General features: G+C 42.8%; 1 protein-coding gene across 1 annotated transcript in view; it reads right to left on the reverse strand.

The window, feature by feature from the left end:
• Positions 1-1,553: 1,553 nt before the first annotated feature.
• INO80C (INO80 complex subunit C) overlaps positions 1,554-24,080 on the reverse strand; it is a 45,581-nt gene continuing 23,054 nt past the window's right edge. Inside the window, exons 3-6 of the mRNA XM_019537051.1 lie at positions 22,318-22,425; positions 14,984-15,095; positions 12,914-12,981; positions 1,554-5,904 (exon numbers count right to left, since the gene is read on the reverse strand). Of these exons, the coding sequence (XP_019392596.1) occupies positions 5,773-5,904; positions 12,914-12,981; positions 14,984-15,095; positions 22,318-22,425 (420 nt within the window). The 3' untranslated portion in view covers positions 1,554-5,772. The remainder of the gene's footprint in view (positions 5,905-12,913; positions 12,982-14,983; positions 15,096-22,317; positions 22,426-24,080) is intronic.

A 24,080-nucleotide genomic window follows, 5' to 3' on the forward strand; every position in this document is an offset into this window, starting at 1 on the left:
CTTACAGTCATAGGTCTGCTGATTTATTTGATATAGCTCCAGACCAGTATATTTGTATGTGTACTCATTTAGCATATTTCATATACTTTTATCAGTCAAACCTTTGTCCCATAGTGAGTGGATGGTTTTAACTTTATCCTCCCTTCCCCATGCTCTGAATATGCTCTGAGAACCTGCTTTGAGTGTAATATTCTTTTTTAGAATGTGGTCACACATGTATGATCACACATGTATGGTCAGTCTATTTCTATTCCTCTCACGCAAAACATGTGATTTGGTATGTGAAAAATGTGGTCCGTCTCATATACATTTCTGGTTATTTTTCCTGCATGAAACTTTATGCAAAGTAAACATTGTGAGTGGATCCCAGTGTTAGTACACTGGGGATGGCTGGGAATCCACTGGACCAGATTATATGCTAGGAATGGGCAAAATACAGCCTGCGGGCCAGATCCAGATTTGGCCCACCACGCCATTCTATCCAGTCTGTGGGCCCCTAAAAATTTAGTAATTTAGTATTTATTTACTCCTGGATGCCTGTCAAAGTTGACAGGAGTCTGGATCAGTAGGACCCAGAGGGAGCCCACAGGACCAAGCAGCCCCCAGCCATTTCCCTGCCTTCCTGCCCCCACACTGCTCCAGCACCACATGGCTGCATTGCCAGACTGGGGAGCATGGGCCATGCCAGTACACTGGGGCCAGAAGCAAGAGGGGTGTGTGTGTGTGTGTGTGTGTGTGTGTGTGTAGGCAGGGGCAGAGGGTGTGTGCGTGTGTGTGTGTAAGCAGGGGCGGGGGGGTGTATGTATGTTTGTAGGGTGAGTCCCACAAGCACACCCCACCAGACACATGCGCCCACACCCACCCTTACATTGCCAAACATGCAGACTCCCACCCCTACCCCCTCACGCATCCCCGCCACCCCATGAATCCCATACCCACCCACACAGCCACACCCCCCCGCTTGCTCACTCACCCCACACCTATCCACCCCCACAGATGCACCCATGCCCTCCCACATCTCACATACCCACATGCCCACAGCCCCCCCCACAAACCTATACCCTCCCTCCACAAGATACAAGAGTAAGACTTCATTTTAAGCTATTGTGGAATCACTTCTATGTACACTATACAAACACAGCGAAATCAGGACAAAACTATTTTTGAAATCAAATTAATGAATGTTGTAGATGTTTTCTTTTAGAATATAATTTGGTATTTTTCTGGTTTGGAGATGGCAAAACCCTTTGCTAAATGAAGTACTTCTGGGGGCAAGGGGACAGACTTCTGGTGGCAAAGGTCAGGGGATAGGGGGCTGGACTTCTGGTCACAAGATGGCGACCAGGGGGTGGGGCACCTGTCAAGGGGTGGGCCTACCCATGCAGCTCTTGACCGCTTGCCCAAACTCGGTAAGTGACCCTCTGTCCGAAATAACTGCCTGCCCTCGTTACATTCCCTATTGAACTAATGGCAGGTTTAAGAGAGGTGAGTAACTAAGATGTTGCAGTTAACAGTCAAATGAATGAGAGAATAATTTACCTAGAAAGGGAAGCTTGGCAACAATAAGCAATTGTTTATTGCTTGTGAGTACAGTTAATACATAGATCTTACTGATTTCAAATTACTGCATTAAGGAAGGCAATGTTCCATACTTAAAATGCGTAATCTCAGGTCATGAACCTTATTTATTTACATAAGCAATATTTACCAGTAGTTTAAATGGAGTTTATTAGTTATTAGTAGGTCTCCCAAGAGATTACTGCTATTGCAGTTTGTAGACTGTGATTTACAATGCTGTAATCATCTGAAAGTACTGGATTTGGTAAGCTCCTCAGATAATAGAAAGCCAAGTCAAGCAATACTTATAGATGCCAACTGGACTTAAAATGCTTTTTTGTACAAGAAAATATATTGCTGTATTTCAGCCCACCCACTTTTCAGCAGGCGAAGAAAAGTGACTTGTAATCAAATTACACACACTAAAAGGAGAAAAAATAAAAAGGGATTTCTGTGAATTTTAGTATTTGCGCTATCATCATCTTGGTGTGATTGAAGTGTTCTAAGGTAATGTTCAGATTGCTTGACTGGGTCTCCTTCTACAAACAGCATCAAGCCAAACCATTTCAGGATGTGTCAGGAAATTTGTGAATGACCTCCCTTCTGTGCTGCGTCTCAAAAGAAAATGACCTATTCTCTGAATATGCAAACCACATGTAAAAAAAATGCAGATACTAAGAAGCCTCAAAACACGTTTGCAAATTCTCAAGTGATAAATGGTTTGCACTTTAATTTATTAGTAATTATTCATTTCTCCTTCAGGGAAGTGATTTAATCAGATGGGGGACTGAGCATTTCTATTAACAGAACAAATGTGACCTAGTTGGTCATCTTTCCTTTGCTATTCTTCATTTTTAAATGTCCTACTTCCCCCTTGTATCCTTGAATAATTGAGAGTTTTGATGCTTTTAGGTGTGTTCCCTTGCTGCTTCTATGTCCTGAGAAAACTCTTGTTTAGTGGTTCCCTGGGGCGTCCCCATCCCTGGGCCATAGTGAGGAGGGTGCTCTGAGCAGGGACCTCCAAGGTATGTTCTATACCACACACCTATGGTAAATGTACCTTACTTCAAACCAAAAGCCTGGTAAGCAGAACAATAGCTAATAGGTCACCTAGTAGTAATCTCTAGTAGAAAGGTAGACAGTCATTTCTCCTCAAAGAGGAATAAGAACAAAGTTCTGAAGGTGAATCTGTGGGAGTTGAGGGTGCTTAGCAACTTGTGCTATTAGGTTATCAGAGAAATAACCAGGAAAATGCTACAGCAAGGTGATATAATAGAGCCAAGTCATGTAAATATACTTGACCCTGATGTGGTCTGTATCAGTGATTGACAGCTTTTCTTGGCCACACACTGGAATGACCCAACTTGGGTCTGAAGTTAGCTGGCACTAGGACCCTTCTACTGCTGCTTCATCTCACCATGGCATAGAAGATTCTCCTACTGCCAAAGCCTGAACTTCATGGGCTAGATCCAACTTGCAAGGAACCCCTGGGTTGCCAACCCCTGGTCTATTATCATTAATAACAAGGGATAATTATTTAATAGAAAGACAATAATAGGATTGTGGCCTGTCAATTTTATACATATGAATACATTATTAGGCAAAATCCATTTTCTGAATGAAATTGCCATTCAATGAAAAATAAGGGAGCATGTTAATGTTCCCCTTTTCAAACTCTTTTCTGGTTCTGGATTCTCAGTCCAATTTAACTACAGAGATTTTTTATTTATAAGGGTGAATATTCTTTTTGGTCTTCATCTTCCTTAAAGTAGCCCACAAAATACAATAACAAAAACTACTTCCCAGTCGCGCATATCAGCTCTTGGTTTGTTTGCATTTGATTGGATGTAATTATGTAGCTAATCCTCAATCCTGCTGTTGCTGAAGCTAAGAGAAGCAGTAGTAGGTCCCTATATGAAAGACACAAAAGAATCTAGCAAATTGAATGACAATCAGAGGTACTGGGCACAAAAAAGATCTACTAGTCCAGCTTCCTGCAATTTCAAGTATATTTTGGATACAACACCTAATAAATTTACTTTGTTCAGCTTAATGTTGCATATCTCACAGGAATGGCTTCCATCACTTCCTGTCACGACTACAACTTTGAGTATAAATCACTAGAAATCATGAAAAAAGAAGCAGTAGGCAATAAAGTGAAGGAATGAAGCGGGGAATAAAATAAGAAGCTAACAATCGCCAAAAAGACATAATGGGGTCAGAGAGGTGCTTTGCGGGTAAGGTGGGGGCAGTGAAAAAGGCAGATCTCTGAATCTTAAAATGCATTTATCAGTTGTTTCCATTCCTCCAAGAATGCCTTGCATTCTGAAAAAATACTATTTAATGTACACAAATACAGTAGAAACTCTGAAATAAATCTGATTATAATTAATCAAAGAAGGAGACACCTTGTGATACCATGCATAACTGTAGGGAATCACATGAACAGCATTCCTGAGAGTAATTGTATGTAATAGCATTCCCGAATGGGTTCATTTCAAGAGAATTTTAAAATACTTGTAGGAGCCAATAAACTGTGGTTAACTCCAATTTCCTGAGGTGCTGTCTGGTTATTTGCAGCAATACTGATTGGAGTACTATGTTTTCTTTTCATATCAGAGTTCAACCTATCTCAGACGCATTTTCAGTGTTTAAGTTAACAATCCCTTCTAAAGCCCACATGCAAAGGGAATATGTCCAGGGTGTTTATGGGCCTCAAGAGAGATATGTCATAATGTTTTCCGTTGCCTGCAAACAGTTGTGGCACTGTCTGTTATCCAGGGCTTTGGGGGGATCTACTGTAAGCATGTCAGAGATGTTTAAAACTAGTTTTTGTATTAGACCATAAAAAATAGGGATTAAATCCTAGATATATTTAGTAAATGTAATATGTCCCATTACTGCCTACCTTGTTCAGAAGTTTGAAGTAAGTCAATATTCATTTCACCCTGAATATTCATTTCTTCAGTAGAGGCATTTCTGCGGTAACTAGCACTTTTATAAGACAGTGCATTCAAAACACACTGTAAACATTAACTTAACTGCACTGTGTCCCTGAATCTTAAATCTTAAATTAGGTTATTCCCATTTCACAATGAGGAAGGCAAGGCAGGTGAAATGATGTGCCAAGGCTCACAAAGAAAGTCAGTAGCAGGGCTGGGATTAGACTAGAGCTGCTACACTTGGCCATTACTCTACAGTGACTCAGTTTTTCTTTAACTTGAGCATTACAATTCATGAAGGACCACATCCAAAAAAGGGGCTTGGGTGGAGTGACATTGAAATTTTTTGCCTTGCTTTTGGGAATCATGTTCACCAACCCAGGGTCAAGGTCCAAAGCTCCCTGTTCTTTACGTGCGGAGCTAGGATTGGAATTGACAACAGGAAGCAGCTAAACAAGCCAGGTAACAGGAGATACTGGAGAGGGTTGCAGTTAATATCCCATCCCTCAACTGGCTTCATAAATTTCGAATTCAGGCCTGCAGGCTGGCATCTCTGTGAAGTGGGTATTTACAGCTGGGAACTGTAACAGGGCTTCTCTAATTACCATTAAAGGGGAGATGGGTCAGAGCCCTTTAAGGGAGGGGTATCACAAGATCCAGCTCATGGAGCCCCATCATCCATCCTCTCGTGATGCCTCTGGGTCCAGAGTTGACCCATATGGTGCCCACCCTAGCTGCTCCAGGGCAGGTAGTGCATGCAGATGAGTTTCTCTATTACAAAACAACTGTCCTGTTGGCACTTGGACAAAGCACTTCTTCAAAATGCTTCATATACCTTCATCTGTTCATCCCCACAGCGGTACTCAGAAGTACTTTACCCATTCTCCAGATAGGGGAAAATGGGAACCCACAGTTTGTGGCCCCTCCAGAGCCACAAAGGGAGTTTGAGGCATGTTTGGACTCAGTTCCTGGTCTCAGGTCCTGTACAAAACTCATTCCTTCACACCGTCACCTAAAGCCACATTGAAATCAGTGGCATAACTTGTGTTGACTTTTCTGGGGCCAGAACTGCATCCTGTTTACAAGTTGGTAAGCCAGAAAATATCATTTATCAAAACGAAGATCAAATATTCTTTTCAATCCACATTTCAATAGTAGCCACTTCCAAATAAATACGAAACACATTCGTTAAAACCCAAAACCCATGGTCTCAGCTGAGACGCTGAATCTTATCCCTATTCATGATGGATCATTCAGTAACATTTTGGAAGTTTTAGGAAACTATACTCGTTGCTTTTCTTAGAGCCAGGTAACCTGTAACAACGTCTGAAGGCAGCATGCGAATGTAGGCAAATTCTTCAATGGTACTGAATCTCAGCTTGCTCTGTGGGTCTGTGTAGTTAGCCTGGGAAAGAAACAAGGAGAGACACCAAAGAAAATCTCAGTAAATGTCAAACAAAATCTTGCCCCAGTCCAGAAAACTGTGCCTAATAGCTGATAAATTAAAATGCAAAAAAACCTAGGCATTCTCGCTAGTGGCATTTTTGGGCTCCTCTTAACAAAGTTAGTCATTCCTCTTTTTCCACTTCTCATGTCCAAGCTTAGGGGAAGAAAACAGATTCCTGTAAACTGTCGCATCCAAATGTATTAAATGTATCCGTGGGCACAACTTACTTCATTCCAGTCAATCAAGAGTAAAGGAAACTGCAGCACCTCCTTAAACTCACTGTAGCAACTGTGTCCATGATGTACAAGGCAGTTCTCCAAAGAATGGGTTTGTTGCCAATAAAAGACCCTAGAAGAGGATGAATTACAGCTGTCCTGTTTGCCCTGTATGCCAGCTTCCCTGCCTGTGTAGAACTGCAGCATTTAAAATCGTTTCTGGAACAAAGAAGTAACCGTTCCCAGCACTCAATTCTATGACTGAACTGATAAGGAACTTGAACATTTTGCACTGCTGATTTCAGCTTTCAGCCTTGTGGCATGGCCATGTGACACAACTAACCATGGCCTTGCTCAGATCCTCTGCTGTATTAGGATGTACCCCATCACCCTTCCCTCCCTGTTGCCACAGAAAACTTGAATGTACGAGAGGTGGGGTACCCACCACACCACGAAGGTGGGGCAAATCACTCTCCATGGTATCTTCTCTCTGTTAAGCCCACACAGCAGACACTGCTGGTGCTGCTGTTAGTTTTATCCTGTGGAGACCCTACTACTGCTCTCAGACCCTCCCTGTCAGCTTTCCCTAATAAGGAGGTTTCCTGATGTGCAGGGGGCTGGGAGACAGACCTCTGCACATGGGGACAAGGCCCATGTCCAGCAGGGCTTCCCTTAGCAGCTGGGGCCTGGCCAGGAGCTGTCCTGCTTCTGAGGCAGCTCTTGGCTGAGTGAGGATTTCCCCTGTGGTAAAGCGCTTCATGCAGATGCACCCATGGAGGGCCATATTTATCAATGGTATAATGCGAAGGTGTCTATAGTTGCACAGGGCATCTATTTGTAATTGCATCACAGTTCTTTAAGTCTAATGCAGGACTCTAAAAAGAGTCTAAGTAGGCTGATTAATAACTACAGGTGCAATACTCTAGCTGTGAGTTTCTGATTCATGACTACTTAGTGTATTTCATAAATACCTTTGTTTAAAAAATTGTGACCTGGAGAGGATAGTTCACCATTCTAATTCGTCATCCCTGACCTTATGGTAAGGCATTACCATATACTACATGGAAACTAGCATCTAATGATTATTAAATAAATTGTGCTAGAAGCAATCATAAAATTAGAACTTCACCAAATATTTCAGAAGCAATTAAAACAGATAAAAGTAGAGTTATGCAATTTTGTAAGAAAGAATGTTCCCTGCATTTTGTAAACTAAATCAAAAGCTGCAGGTACTTTATTATGCTTGAAATATTTGTAATTATCTTGGTTTGTTTCTATAGCAACGAGGCTGATACCCTTTTTTAAAAAAAGGCAGAGAAGTTCAAGCAACTGAATAAATGTTTTATCTGCTTTAGATTATTTGTTTTGTATACAAATATAATCAAAAGCCCATCTTGCCAGCTTCAACAGAATAGACTGCATGCAAATACTGTGTGTAAACAAGTTTTTTTGAAAGTTTAGAGATGACTGCATTAAAAAATATAAGCTGGTTGCCCATCAGGGCTAAGGACAGACATTCAAAAAGCCTGAGCCTGAATTGATTCAATCTTTGCAGGCTAGTCTAACCTGGCTAGGCTGAACTGGTTTGTAATGGTACAGTCATTCCCTCTGGACTGAAGAAATGCAGGTATATGCCTGCAGTGGCTCAGGCTAGAAGCTGGGGGGTGCCAGAGCAGCCCTCCCTTCCCTTTCATAGTGCTGATCTAAGGGGGCCATGGCCAGGCCCCAGCAGGATGCTCTGATTAGGGAGGGGTGTAAGCCCTCACCCTGGCCTGGTCTGTCCCACCAGGCCTGGTGCTGTTCAAGGGGTGGGAGTGTTGCCAGTCCCCAGCCTCCAGCTAGCACTTTGAGGCAAAGGGTGTGTGTGCAGTGCATGCATCTGTTGATGATACTGAACTTTTCAATCTCCCTCTCCCTGCTTCTTCATACTGTCTGCAAACCAGCAAGGGGCTGATAAAACTAGTAGGGGCCTGATAACACAGTGCTTATCAGCCCATCAGTAAAACAAAAGCTTCTTTCATTAGTTCAAGCTCTTCTTAAACAGCTTTTTCCAAGGAAGGAATGGAAGGACATTACCAGCTGACTTGTTGATTAGCTTCAAAAAGCCCTAAGTGGACATTGTTCTGTCTGCTTGTCCCAGTGAAACTGGAGACACAAACACACAAATACCTCTCAGAATTAGCTAGCATGCCTAGGGTTCTTGGGGCTGGGGTCCGTGCTGCGGGAGATGGGAGCGAGGGAGGGAGGGTGGATCTCTGCTTGAGCAGTGAGCAGCAAGGGAAGCTAGGCAGATACTGCGTTCTTGCAGTCTCCAACAGAGCTCTGGTTAGGGAGGAGAGGGACAGGGTCAGCCTGTTCTCTGGAGTACAGAGCCCAACCCAGGGCTGCAAAGCATCAGGGATGTTGGGAGACTCTGGTTTAACTTAAACCAGGAATGGGTCTGGGACAGATATTGCATAAACCAGTTTGACCCAAGTCAGTTAAGTCTGATACTACATTCAACCAGGTATATCTCAAACCAGTTTCAGCCATTTTGAAACTGGTTTTATGTGCACTGAACTTATGTTCTGTTACAGGTTTAAACCAGTTTCTGATCACTTAAACCAGCTTATGTGTAATGTCTGTCCCTACCCTAAGGGATTTGATTCCGTCTATCACCCCACAGAAAGAGACTCAACAGAATTTGGAACTATGTATTTAAGAGAACAAAATGAAGACTGCATCAAAATGCAAGTTACATGATGTTACTGTTCCCTGCATGAGTTATATCAAATAAATATTATTGGGGAATGCTGTATTCTTAATTGGAACTGTTTATTCATGAAAATGCTACTGGATTTCCCACAGGTGTTTAGGGGAGAAAGTTTTTGTATTTGGTTTTTAATTATTTTAGTAAACCCTCTTTAAGGAAGGGATTCTGTAAGTAAATTTAGTGCTACTTATGAAATAGTTTTGGCTCAGCAATTTAAAGACCATATTGTCTTTCTTATCTTAATAAGAAAGATGGTTATGTGCGATTTTTTTAAAACATCTTCCAAAGAAACCTCCCAGCCATAAGCAAAATAAAAACTTTGTCTCATGGTAATTTGTCTCTCTCTATAGATGGAAAATTTGAAAAACCGAGAGTAAAAAGGAAAGAAAATTAGAGCATGCTGAAAGCAGCCTTTAAAATTACAGAGATTATTTGTACAATCCTGGAAAAGTTACATTTCTGCAGCTCAGTGATGGAGGTTGGGGGAGTAGAGGTAGGAGTCTGCTGGAGTCAAGAGAATTTTACCTTGTTTTCTTATGTCCTGGCTAGCTAAAATTTAACATATCTTTACAAAGTAGTTAGAAACATCAATAGCTTGTTTAGTCAATATTTCTGGCTAATTCTGATGATGGTCAAGGGCTAGTGGGGAAGAGCTACAGCTCTTTGAGATGCTGCAGTAGTTAAGGGCCTTTGCTATTAATCCCCCCAACCCTCAGACAGCCCTCCTCCATAAAATTGGACTCTTTATCTCATATGCACAAGGCTAGACATATTACTGTAATCCAAACAGTACCTAGAATGGCTGCTGCTAACACCTGCATAGCAACTGTAAGGGGAGGAGATATGAAACAGATGCTTGACTCCACCTGTGATTGCAGCTTTCCTGCTAAAATGTGTCAATGTTGCAAGACAGTCACCACCCTCCCCTTATTGTCTGCTTCATCCATGCATTGGGTCCCTTGTCTGAGGTAGATGGAAAGATCTATGAGCTAAGGACTTTCTTCTTTATTACTTGGTACCATAGTACAACTGAAAACTGGTCAGGGAACTGACATGCTACTGTAACAAAATAAGTTAACTAGCAGTATAAATGTGAAAGTATTCCTGGCTGAAAGGAAGTCATTCATGGTGGGTGAGGGAAGAGGAAAGAGTTATGTGCTTTGTGCTAGGTGGGACGTGCATGGTTGGATGAATAGTCAGATCCCCTCTCTAGCTTCAAGGTTTACCATTGCTCAAAGAACTGTGCTAGGAATTTCCCTCCATCTATAGCTTATTTAATCAAAAACAATGTAAAAAAATAAGGCTGTACAGTCAAGAAATGCCAGTGCTAAGGTTATTTATAAATCCTCTCTGCGTGTCCATGATCAAGTACCCTTTTTCTGCAACAGGATCCCTGCCTCATTCAGTGAACAGAATGGATGGGTGCTGTTTGTAGGCCTTGCTCGGGTATTGATTTAATACAAGCATTGATCAATGCATTTACAACTCATATAAAAGCTTTGCTAGATCCCTGACCAAAGTAGGCCTCACTGAAGGCCGACCTCTCACTCTCCCAAGGCTTAGTCTGGAATGTGCCTATAAGACCCCTGGTAAAGTTGATGGTTAAGGATACTGCCAGAGAGTCTAGAAAACATATGATAATGACAAGAGGCATGAGAATAATGGTAATTAAAGATGTTTGTTTGCTATGTAAAGGTATGACATGTTCAAAATGTTGGTCTGTTCACCAGGGCGCCTCTTGGGGTAACAAGGAACAATGGTTACAAACTGACAGAGCAGATTTAAGCTAGACATCAGGAAGAACTTCTTCATGGTAAGGGTGGCCAGAATTTGGAATGGGCTTCCAAGGGAGGTGGTGCTCTCCCCTGCCTTGGAGGCCTTCAAGAGAAAGTTGGATAGGCATCTGGCTGGGGTTATCTGACCCTAGCACTCTTTCCTGCCCAGGGCAGGGGGTCAGACTCAATGATCTGTTGAGGTCCCCTCCAACCCTAGCATCTATGAATCATCTATGAAAAAAATTGTTTTGATTCTCCATATAAGAGAGAGACTGGAAACTTTTGGAACTTTTGCTTCAGATCTAGGGGATAACAATATGTGAGTTTTATCTGTGTCTTGCCACCAGATCTGGGGTTAAAAACTTCTAACTTCTTGGACATGAATGTTAGGGAGTTGGTGTTTTGCAGGTAATAAACCTGTCTGAGTTTTTTGCCACTGAATGAATCTTTAGTCATTCTTTAGGGTCTGTGAGGTGGGACACAGACGATGCCCTGAAAAAAGCGTTCACTACATTGACTAAGAGAAGGGAGGACAACAGTGCCCATATAATTAGGTGTTCAAAAATTTGTTTTCTCCTCATTGTTCAGTGCGTGGCCTCAGTCTGTATTCAAGCTATTCAAACCTTGCTCTGAAGATTTAATTATTTATTTTCTAATTAGTTTTTCTATGGTGCTCATTACTTGAATGGTTCACTGATAATCACATTTACTTGCATACCATGCACATGCTCAAAAACTACCCCTCCAAGACTGGGATCTGTGTTTTGAAGTAGGAAGTGGATTTCTACACTAGAATGGAAGCATGGGGCATTGTTAATGGTTGCAAGGGGATGGCTCTGTGCTGGGCTCTGGTTGCATGCAAGAGGGGCAGGGTGCTGCTCAGCTACTCAACTCTCCTTGCAAATACCACAGCTCAGGCATTAATTCTGTCACTGCTGCCACCAAACTGAGCCACTGCTCAGCCACAAGCTGCTGCCAACTTACCAGCAGTTGTGACAGTGGTAAGGATAAGCTGACACTCAACTTCTAAGGATGTTATGTACATACCAACATACACACCACATTTTCTTGTATATCAACCACATGTGCCTTGCTTTGGAAAGGCAGAATGACAGGAAAAAAAGATTTTTTTCCAGAATCATGGCTGAATTGAATGCTGCACAGAGCAGGGACAGAGTCTACTTTTCAGTGTCACTTGGCACTGAACTCGATGCTATATGTTCCGAAGACACTTAATGGATTAGGTCCCTCCAGGAACTTAAATACAGTTTTGGTGACATCCTGGCTGCTGACAAGATTTGTAGCTCCCCACTCTCATGGTGCTTCACAGAAAGTGGCATGATTTAGAGCGACTCCCCCCTGGACCCAACAGATATTCACTATTGGGTTGGGCAAGGTGGGGAATCGAGCTCTACTTTGAGTTGATCCAGGAGCTGCCTGCCCATAGTCTCTCTCCCTTAGCCCTGCCTCCCTCCCAGTTCCAGTGCTGTGTGCAGGAGCAGGCAAGGTAAGGAGGCTCCAATCTACCTGCCCTCATCTCCAACTCAAGCTGGGTAAACCCCAGCCTGCAGCTCCCTCCCCCTCCCTTCTTCCCCTTCCTTCTTGCAGACAGCACCGGGGGTGGGGCTGGGCTGCATCAGCCCAGCCCTGATTGCGCACAGGGGCAGACAGAAGTTAATGAAGGTGCTCTGCTTTCGAGCACTTTCATCTGAACCCTCATTACATGAGGGTTAATTTAGCACATTTTTAAAGCCCTCTGCAGCCATGCACTTCTGTCCAGGCACAGCTGTAGAGCACTTTCAAAGAATTGATTGTGTGACAAACATCACTTCTCAGCACCCTACATGTCCATTCTGACCTGTGATAGCTTAGATGGGAATCAGGAGTCTAAGTGCTCAAACTAGACCACTTCCAACCATGTACAGAAGCCCAAATATTGGAGACTCAGGGACTTAGCTGTCCAAAGTGATACTGAATGAATTTGGATGCCTAATGGTTTTTGCAGGTTCAGGAACAGATCCTGTCTGGACCATTTTTCTGAAAACAGATGTCTGTCTTCTGCTTAAATCCCATCTAAGCACCTATGGGACCAATCTGGATTTTGCCCTTAATCTGTTTAGGCATATTCTAATGGGGCCTGACTAAACTGAGTAATGCTGTTAACAGTCTTTGCTTTGTACTGTGAGAAATGAGATGGCAATTGTAGACAAGGAAAAAATACTTACAGGAAGTCCTGAAATGTCAGAGTATTTCTTGGCTGGTTTAAAGGAAGGAGGAGCATCAATATTAAAATCTAGAGGTATGCCAAAAAGAGAAGGGAAGAAAAGGTTACCTCCTGCATTCTTGCTTGCCAGTGCGATTCCAGTAAGCTAAACTTGTTAAAAACACACTTGAGGAGATAACAGACATAGATTTAAAACACTGACTTTAAATGTGTTAAACTAAAAGTACCAGGACAAAGATGCATTAAGCAGAGTTTATCCTTGAAAAGCTTTTAACTGTTATACTTTGCTAAGGCCCTGATCCCATTCACCTAACCAGCAAGTACAGAACTGGCCGGTAAATAAAGAAAAATGCTAGAAGGCTATTTCTATTACATAGCAAACATGTTACTTACAAGCAAGTCTTAATGACAGCTTTGCTTGAGGTTAAAGATATTTGCAAAAATAGCCATTTGTTATGCCTGCCATAGGTTAAGACCAACAAATGTTGCTCAAGACTGACACTCTGAAATAGCATAATCCAGAAAAGCAAAGTAATCTTTTAAATCAGATAAATCTTTAAGCATGTACCACTTTAAGCCTGGTCAATGACCTAGAAAATTGTCTCAACATTTAAATTTAATTCTGGAAATTGCTATTTTTTGGCTTCCCTTAGACACAAATAGTATGCAAACAGCCTTAATGCATCAGTAGTTAAATTCCCAATTCTATAATGTATTGGGATCTGTAAAATATCTTTCATATAGTAAGTTTCCTCCCCCCTCCAACGACATGTATGAGATTTCCTCCCTGCAATGAGAATTTATGGCTGAAGCATTCCAATTTAGGAGATCAGATCTTTTAATCATGGTGTGCATTTTAAGACTATAATTCAAAAGGTATTAATGCTTCAGGCAGCTGTTTTTTTAGATATGCAATTACATTTGTTTCTACATTTGCTTTTTTTTTTAATGAAAATTTACTACTGTAAATAGAATGGAGTGGACATGACACTATACAAGGATTGTCAGTTATAATAGCCAGGAACAGAGTTGTCTACATTTTATTCCAAACAGTCACGTCTAAAATAACTTTTAAAATGACAAGATATATTTAGATGATGCATGGGGTCTGACGTATACACATGTGCGCACTCTAGTGTGCTTAGTCAGTTCTTACAGACTACTGGAGTAAAAACCAAGGGCCCAATTCTCTGATTCTGGGTTTTGCTTATGCTGAGTAAAGTCACTTACTGAGTAGACTACGGGAAGTCTACATCATGCCAAACAGTGCTAGTGAGCATTAACATGAAAATACACCCACCCTTCCATTTTATAGGCCAAGGAAATGTATGGGTTTTTTGGTGCCCCACACAGGTCATTCTGAGGTTCCAAATACTACAATGTGCTTTTTAGAGCTGCCCCAGGCACGTCCAACACTGCTTCAACAGCAACTATATTACATATTTTCAGCATTCTGCATGCACAAACAGGGGATGTTTCCAGGATGGGGCTTCCTAGCATGGCACAGACACTACCTATGCTGGTTTCAAAGTAACAGATCTGGGTACTGTTAGCCACGGCTGCATAGAGCTCAGCCTGAGATATAAAACCCACCTGAGAATCTGGATATATATACTCACACAATTAGCCTGTACCGAACTTCATGCTGCAGCACTTGCACAGCTAGCAAACTTGGGCTAGAAAGTTTAAAGGTAGCTGGCGTACATCTATACAAGCTGAAGTCAGTAAAGTGACAGGTATGTTTATACATACCAGTAGGGGCTATTTGTAAAGTAGGCTGTTACTCAGGTTGAGCAAAAGTGACAAAATCTTGACCTGAATAAGCCATTTAGGACTAGGTTTTAATAGCCTTGCATCCTCCTCATGTCTCTCAAACAAACTTTCCAACACTTTTTCAAGTAACTCCATTTGGTGGTGATAGTGGGGCCAGGCTATTCTGAATGAATTGCTGGAATCTGTTCAACTGGGTTCCTGCATGCATAGATGCAACAATTTTACGCTCATTTTAAAGAAAGTTATTTGTGTTGATTTTATTGTTTATAAATACATGCAAAACATCTAAGCAGCTTACAGCTAGGATCATTTAGTTGCCATGGTAATGCCCTTTCAGAAGCAAGAATTTGTTTTAGGTTCTTCCAAGTTCTGTTCTTCTTGCCAGCTGCTGCTCCACCAATGCCAGAGTGCTAGAATTAAAATGTGGTGTTTAGAGAAAAAATACATATTATTTCAAAATATGACATTTTTATTTCAGAAAAATGAGACATGCTTCCTCTTGTCATGAACTATTTGTTCACCTCACTTAATCAGTAAACTACCACACTGTACACTTTACTCTTGGTTGCAGGGAATATAAAGCTTTTTTTGGACTGTGTCAAAACTACTATGTTTGGGATTAGCTGAAGGAAATAAAAATCTGCTTTTTACTTGGAAATAGAAAAATCAATATGGTTAGCGTGAGTCTGAGATGACCAGATTCAGTACTCATGCACATTCCATTATATTAAAACTTATTAGTGTGGGGATGTATCCAAAATTGTGATTCTCCATCCTTTAGACTGCATGTACAAAATTACAGGTGAAGCTGTGTCTCTTGTAAGTTTAAAGTGATTGTGAAAACAAAACCGACCTTACAAAATGTAATCAATGCTATGAGAAGCTTTCTGGAAATCTTGCTTTTCTTTCAAATGGAAAGAGACAGAAGAATAGAAAAAGAGTAATAGAATGTTGTGCTAGCAAGGCTAGTTTGCATTTTGAAAGCTGTACTAAAGAAAGGCTTGCTACACTTATTATAATGGTAATTTCAGTTATGAAATGTGACTGCTATGAAGTAATTTATTTATGTCCATCCAGACACAGAGGATCCACAACATACTGTACTATTTCTAATGATCAAAGGACACAGCCTCTCAGTTTCACCTCTGAAAAGAAAATGTTTTTACAACTGGAGAGGTGGTGTTATCTTGCTTAATAATTGCTACCTGCCACATCAGCCTTATCAAAATTCTCACAAAGTTCTGCAAATGCATTTTTGCTGTGATTTATGTTATAAATTAGTGTGTAAAGTGTATGAGAACTGAAGGAGGTGGAAATGATAAAGGAATGAGATTTGTTATGAAAAAATATTCTGCGGAGTTAACTCTGCACTCTTGGAGGATACTTGTGAGCCAGTGAGATACAGCAACTTTTTTCACAATGAATATCTGACAGGAAAAACACATGGAGCATTTTACTATAAAACTAACACCTTTGTAACAGAGATAACATTGTCAGAAAGATACTGTTGATTTATAGGATGGAAATAGATGTGTTATCATGTTTCAGAATCACCATATGTATTTCCCTCTCCTTGCTGCAAATTAAGGCATGTATTTTTATGATTGTTGTCACTTAGGACCAATGAGAAGACCTGAATAACTTCACTAGGCTATGAAGCACACCCCAAATTTTGTTGCTACTTTGAATCCTGTTTTCTCTGTCCAACAATTTTTGGAACAGTCAGTTTTAGTAAATTTCATGGCAGACATGCAAGATAAAAAACCCCTAATCATACTGAATACCAGTTTATGCAGTTTTCATTATAACAATATACAGAGCTTCAAAGAAAAACCTTACTCCCACAATCCAAATGTGATTTCCACCCTCCCTCTCCCCTTTCAACCATGTGGTAGCCTGTATCTGATAGATAATTCAGTTGTCTTTTTTTCTGCATTGTGGGAGAGGTAGAAATAAAGAATGTATGAAATAAAAACGCCACCAAATTAAATATGTTTTATACCCATTTTCAGAATTTCAGAGTTCTCTGATCAAATTGTTAATTTGCTTATCTATAGCAAAATTAGAAATGACATCTTACTCTGAAGAATTATGGTTTCTAATGAAAAGGAACAACAAAAATATGCTGTACTAGATTTGGATATCTGGCTGTTCAAAAAATTTAAAAATATTTGCAAGAAGTACCTAGGGAATGTCATGTAAGAGGCACCATGAATATTTGCTGACAATTCAGCTAAAAACTGCTGCACAAAAAGGGCTTTAAAGTAGTGAAATAAATTAAGGATGTGTGTACACGACACCAGTACAGTGCTCTGTAGACAGGGCCTGAGCTAGCTTGAATACAGGAAGTAAACAGGAAGCAGCATAGCTATAGTAGTAGTAGAGTGCTCATTGGCCCTGATAAGAAACAGAGTGTGTTACACAGGCAAGAGCACATCTCCATGTGGCACTACATTATGCATTGTAGACATGCCCTAAGATCATAGACTTGTGTTATTTGTTTAGAGTGCAAAGCTGTATAACTTCACTTTTGGCTTTGGATGTCTACACCTGTATGAGGTCCCTCAAAAGCTGATGAGTTCTTATGAGCTGCACAACCAAACCCAGGGCCTAAAACACTCGAGTTTTTCTTGTAAGGGTGCCACCAAACTATTGGCTTTGGCTGTAGACAGATATAACAACTAAACACTTTTGAAACTTTTCAAAAGGCCAGCATATAGCATACTTATATACAGGTAGGATAAAATGCTCCAAAGAGTGACAATAATGTATCTGAAGGGAGCAGGTACTATTTTGTACCACTTTGTTCCACCTTATACTGGTATGGTAGGTTGGTTTACCTGGAACTCCATAATGCAGCACTCTTATCCCTTCCTCCCCCTAGTCTCCCTGCACCCTGGCCTCTGCTGCTGCTCCCTCACTCCCTCTGCTGCTGCTGCTGCCGCTGCTGCCCATGGAGCTAGAAAGCTCTATACTCCCACTTCCAGAAACAGGATTCCTGCTCTCTAGCCCCAGTCCTCCAGCTGGGGGACAGGAGAGCCTCTGGTCTCCCAGTTGCAGCTTGGGGAAAACAGAGGCAGAAGGCACAGGAGAGCAATCATTGATAAGGGAGTGGGAGGGAGCAGTACAACCACAGCTTCCAGGAGAGGGAAGCTGCAGAGCAACAGCAGTGCTGTAGGGAGAGGGGAGCTGTAGCTCACTGCAGCCCGTCAAGCACCCTTGCTGAAAAGCATGCTGCTACCTTGGTTTTTTTGAAGCACTCCAGCCAAATATGATGGGGGCTGTGTGTCTGTCAGCAGCAGAAACATCCCACTTTTTAGATGTTCCAAACCCATTATGCTTTGAAATGTTTCATAAATTACATTTGTCTGCACCCTTTGTTGGCAGGAAAGGCCCTGGCAGTTCATGATTTACTGTATTTGTTCATGAACCTGATTGGCAGTGATTTCCTTTAGGTATACAGGACAGTACTTCTCTTTCAGTACTGGACCTCTCTGTACAGGCTGCTTACAACTGAACTGACAAAAGCTTATGTCTGCTATGAAAGAGACCAGAGTCTCACCTCACATGAAAACAATAAAATGACAACAACTATCAAGTGCGCATGCACTAAGTGACCTGCTGGAGAACAGCCCTCTATCCCACTATTAATTCCTTGAACATTTGGTGAGCAGCAGGCTGATGGTGACTTGCGGTATCATGTCTTAAATCCAAGTATTTTGATAACCATGCTTTTAAAAGGGCAATTTCTTCCTTCATTCATTTTCATTGTTAAATCTGCAACCAGAAATTCCCTCTGGGAGCTACCTGTTCTTAGCTTCTGGCATAGTTTTAAATTTTTGAATTACCTGATATTGTGTTTTGCCCAATGATATTAAATTCAAATGAAAATGATTTAAGTCATCAGCAGAGTTGTTAATGGCAGGTCCTGGAGATTAGGGTCTAGAACAAAGGTGCCCAACCCCTGGCTCCTGGTCCAGATTCAGCCCACAGAGCCATGGCATCCAGGTTGCGGGGCTCCACGTGGGTTGGGAAATTTAGTGGTGTAGGAGCAGTGGCAACTGGTACAGCCAGTCCTTTCCCTCTGCCAAATTCCTAAGCGCAATGTAGCGGGTTGGAGCTGGGCCGTGTCCCCCCCCCCCGCTTCTGCAGCCTGGTCAAGCCCCATCGTGCTGACCCCATGTGCGGCATCAGGCCTACCAGCCGAATCCACTCTGCGGATGGACTGGGCACTACCCATCTGGCCCACTGGGGAAAAAGGCTGGGCATCACTGATCTAGAATAAACTTCTACAAGTTCCTTCTCAGTTAACGTTTGTGCAGTGACCAAGACAATTCTAGGGCAAATTCAGTGCAACTTCATTGCATGTCAGAAACAGTATTAATAAGTCGCATATGCATGTCTGATTTATGCAGATATCAGCATTTTCAGAGTAGAGGCAGTGACGTTCCCCAGAGACACGGAAGCCAGCAGGGGCATCTGGATCAGTTAATTTCTGCAGACAAGCTATGTGGAAAGGCGCAGGGTATGTGATAGGCTTTGTACATCCCAGAGGCTGCTTGAGAGAGAATTTAAGAAGCAGCAAAGGAAACAGTGGTTTAAACACCCTTCACACTGAAGTAAAAAATAGAGTCAGAAACAAGGCAACCTGTGAGTGAGGGGACAATTTGGTACCCTTTGTTTTATGAACAGAGGCCTCAGGGTGTTAGGGCATGCGGTGGCTATATCTTACTCACTGGGAACATCTACACCTACCCTTTACTGCGGAGTTGACCAATTAGCTGCGCAGTAAAGTGTCACTGTCTACATGTGCAGCACTATTAGACCAGAGTAATTTAACTCCACAGTAGGTTAGTACTTACTGCCTGACAAGTAGTATCCTATAGCAGAGTTATTTACTCTGCTGTAACCCTTGTACACAGTGATTGGGGTTACCTGGCACACAACAGAATATAGTGTAGGGACTGCACGCTGGCTGGCCCCGCACTGTAGCACTCTTGTGCCCCAGCCAGCCCCTACATAGCACAATGAGCTAGGGTGGAGCAGCTCCAGACTGCCAAGCTGGCTACCAGAACCCCCTGCCAGCTAGGGCTGCACCACCCTGACTCAACATGCTGTGGTCCTGGGGACAAGTGTAAACGCTGTGCCTGGGAGTGATAAACTCCAGCATGAACTGCAATGGAGTTTACTGTGTTGCATTAATAGCATGTGTAGATGTACTGTAACAGGGAACCCTAGCCCTGTTACCAGAAGACATGTTAGTCCCTTTAAGACAAGAACTTTCTGGGCACAGCATGCTGATAAGATGGGGGTTAAAAGCTGAGCCTGGCCAGCTAGTCAGGTGACCAGAAGGGGGCAGGCCAGGTCTATAAACACCCTGGGCTGGGCAGCAGTAGGGGCCAGCAGCCAAAGGGGAAGGAGTATGTCCCAGAGCTCAGTGAAGAGGCTTGGTGAGTGGTCCAGAGGCTGGAGGAAGGGAACTATGGAGGACCCTGGAGAAGCAGCACAACTCCAGAAGAAGGACTGTAGCTGACAGTGGGGAGCAGAAGCACGAATCCCTGCGTAAATGTAAGGTGGCGTGATGCCTTCTTTAATCACATTTCTCTTGGTGGCGGTTATTGCCCATGGACAGGACTGTTCATATTTTTTTTGTTACTGAATAACACCAGTGGCTTGGATGAGGCTATTGGGGAAGGAGGAGGCCTCATTGGAGCTCCACTATAGCATGGGAACTCAGATGCCTGCGTAGGCACAGTATTCGGGGGCACAGTCCTGGCACCAGAGAGTACAAGCCAAAAAGGCCAGGGTGGCCTGGTGCACCTGGGGTGTGACTGTGTGTTTTGGGGGTTTTTTTGGACTGGGATGGTGGAGGTCTGGGGTCACTGTCCGGTTTTGAACTTGTGATCCCCTAGCTGTGGGGCTGGTGGGCGGGCCTCTCAGCCAGGTAGGTTGTGCTTTTATTGGGAGCAAAAAGGAGGACCATGAGCCCCAAGACTAAAGAGCTAGAGCCGTGGAGTCAAACCCTATCTGGTGGGTTTAGACAGGGAGGCCTAGCTAGAGAAAGACTGGGGTCAAGGCCAGTGGTGGCAGAAGACCCCAACATACAAAAACAATAGGCAGTCTCCCACTTACAAAAACATTGGTATAACATTTCCATCAAGACGTATCAGGCGAGTAGAGAGAGGGACACAAGAAACCTTAAAGAGGACTTCAAGGGTGCCCCACGTAGGGTGCAGATAACAGGGAAGATGGCGCTGGGGAAGGCAACCTGTTACATGTACCCACTGTGAATTAAATCTGAGATTTAATTAAAATTTAAAATTTAAATCTCTTTCTAAGCACCAATTTAGGACAGCACTATGAAAAGCCAGCTGATTCAAAGACTGTATAGTATGCCAAAGGGTTTCTAGCTCTGCCAAAGAGTAAGGTGATAAATTTGTAAAAGAAAGGCAAGAATCAAAAAAAGTTGCATCATTTGCTATCATCCTGCTTTGCCTCCATCTCCAACGTAATTCTGCATTACCAAATTCGTGAACTGCTTAAGTTTTGCTTCTCACCTGAAATCTGAAATGCCATGCCTTGACAGAATACAAAGTATTTGGTTTTAGTCCTAGCAGAAAGAATGGCCCTAAAGTTTTGCTGGTGTTGTAATTGGTGAGATGGTGTAAAAGGACAAACATTAATGATTTAGTTTTAGTTTCATTATTTTGCAGTCTGCCTTAGCTAGGAACAAGTGCTCCATATAATTGAAAGGATGTGACTCTTAGATTTACAGTGGTATAAATTGTTCATTTCTAGCCTTGATACCATACCATAAAACTGTTACAGGTGCCTTGATCCAGCAGTGCTATTTTGGCCGTGTTCCAGGACTGCATATAACATGTCCTGCCCTTGGACCAGTGTCATTTTCATGCTTTGTAATTTAATGCACACTTTGGGTCATGTTATAGCATGAGTTTTTAAGGAAATAATTTATTTAAAACTGATGATACAAGATACTTCTGACTTTGGCTCCTAATATTACTTTCAAAATAATAACAACAGCAATGCGGTAATAGTGGAGTATATTAGCACTTATTTCATTTTAAGGCTCAAAGCAGGGGTGCTTAACCTCCCCCCTGTGGAACCAAGAAACCAGACCTGCAAGGTTCCATCACAGGTTGGAAAATGTGACAGCAGGGTACAGTGGAATTTCCATGCAGCTGGATCCAGCCTCACCCAGGCCATTAGAGCAAATGAGGACTAGGGTTAGGCCTCACTGCCACACATCCAGACTGGGCCGGGCTGTTATCCCCACCCACGTTGGGACTACGGCTGCTTTGCTCCCCCCATGTATCTAGACTGGGGCTGGCCTGCTCCATCTCCCACCCCCACATGCATCTGGATCAGGGATGCTGCATCCCGCATCCTCCACACGCATATGGATCAGGGCTGCTCCACCCCTACCCCCTCCATACATCCAGAATGGGGTTGCTCTGCCACCCCGCCCTCTGAATGTCCACACCAGGACTGGGCTGTTTTTCCTGCGCTCCCTCCTTCATACATCTAGATTAGGGTGCTTCACCTCCCCAGGGTGAAAAGGTTGGGTACCAGTGACTAAAAAATTTCCAGTTGATAAAATCAAATACCTACCATAAAGTTTGGATCCTTGAATGGCAATGGTTTAGCTGCTTCCATTGGCCCTGTACCAGGATCTGTGCTCAGAAATTTATTCTCATTCATGGCCTCTCCACCAATCCTCTGGAGAAGGAACATAGTAATGCAGATTTTAATTTGAATGTTCTAAAATCAAGTAAGTCAGTTTTATTTGTGAACATCAACTTTAAATCTTTTAGTCTCAAAAAACTTCTAATCTTCTTTTGAAACTTTGAAAGTATTATATGCCATAAGTAGGTCTGGTCCACTTGACTGGCAGGCCGGCCTCAGTCTATGAAAGTGGACAATCAAGTAGTTTGGACCAAAATGTAAAATTTTTTATTTAAAATACATAAATAAATAAATAAATAAATAAAAACCTTGGGGGAAAGATAGAAAGCGGTGGTCATGCCAACCCTACTAAATTGAAATGGCATAGATTCTGCTTTGGTGTCAGCGAAAGCCAACCTGAATAATATGCAAGACAGCATGTAAAAATATAAATGGTTATAAGTAAAATAAACTTCTTTCAAAATGTTCTGTATTAAAACATCAGTATAGGAAATATTTTTTTAAAGATGATAAGACTTATTCCAAAGATTTTTTAATCAGTTTACCCTGTAACCTTGACTTCAATAGGAGTCATTGGGCTTGGGCAGATGTTAGTTTCTCCAGGTAGAGTCCCTGATCTCTCAGGAGAAACCACAAGTGTATTTTTGCCCAGAGTAAAAGTGGCCACTCTGGGAGAAAAAACTAGCTCGGGAAATAAGTGAAGTGGCTCTCTGGAGACAGAAGTTCTATACAGGCATCTGGTGTGCTTTGCCACTTCTCCCTCTCCCTGCCCCGAGGGGAGGGAAATCATGCATCCGTCCCAGCCAAGCAGGGAGCAAAACACACCCCTGATTTCTTTGGGCTGCCCTTGGCTTGTTTCCTGCGTGAATCACACAGCAGCACTTGGGTGCCAGGAAGCATACATGCATGCTCCCTGCCCCACTGCAGCTGGGCTGGAACACAGCATGAGGGAGGAGAAAGCTAACTATGCACAGCATAGACCCCCACTCCAGGAATGGACAATTAATGAGGCTGGAGGGCTGCTAAATGAGTTTTGGTGAGTAGTTGAGGGCTGCAAGGGTAGTCCCACCCCTTGACAGGTGCCTTGCCCCCTGGTCACCAACTTGGGACCATAAGTCCTGCCTCTAACCCCTGAACTTTGCTACTTGAAGTCCCTCCCCTTGTCGCAAAAGTACTTCTTTTGGGAGGAGGGAGGTTGCCATCTTGGAACTGGGGGGAAAAAGTAAAATATACTAAAAAATCAAACATCTCCTATAACAGTGGTCTCCAACACTTTTTATGGTGAAGATCACTTTTTGGAAGTAAAAGGCATCCCAGGATCCACCTTGCCTCACCTGCCCCACCCCTGAGGAGCATGGGGGGGCACAGGCCCCTGAGGCCTCTGTTGGGTTGTGCCTAGCAGCAGGCCCCCTCCATCGCATACCCCTGGAGCAGGCTGGGGCTCTGTGCCATAGCTGCACCGAGCCACACCCGCCCAGCAGCCAGACAAACATGGTGTTAGGCCCCAACCGGGCTCGGTCTGGAAGTCTCTGTGGTTTAGAGGTGTGTGGGAGGGTCTCCCGCTGCTGGATGGGACCCATGCCTCCCTGCACCTGTGCTCCAGGAGGAGACTGCTGAGAATATATAGCTAAAGTTCCAAAGAAACAACAGCTCTGCCTGCCCCGCTCCCACACACAGCATAGCCCACC

The sequence above is a fragment of the Crocodylus porosus genome, unplaced genomic scaffold (genome assembly GCF_001723895.1).
Source record: "Crocodylus porosus isolate Cpor-Errol unplaced genomic scaffold, CroPor_comp1, whole genome shotgun sequence".
In the NCBI taxonomy this organism is placed as follows: Eukaryota; Metazoa; Chordata; order Crocodylia; family Crocodylidae; genus Crocodylus; species Crocodylus porosus.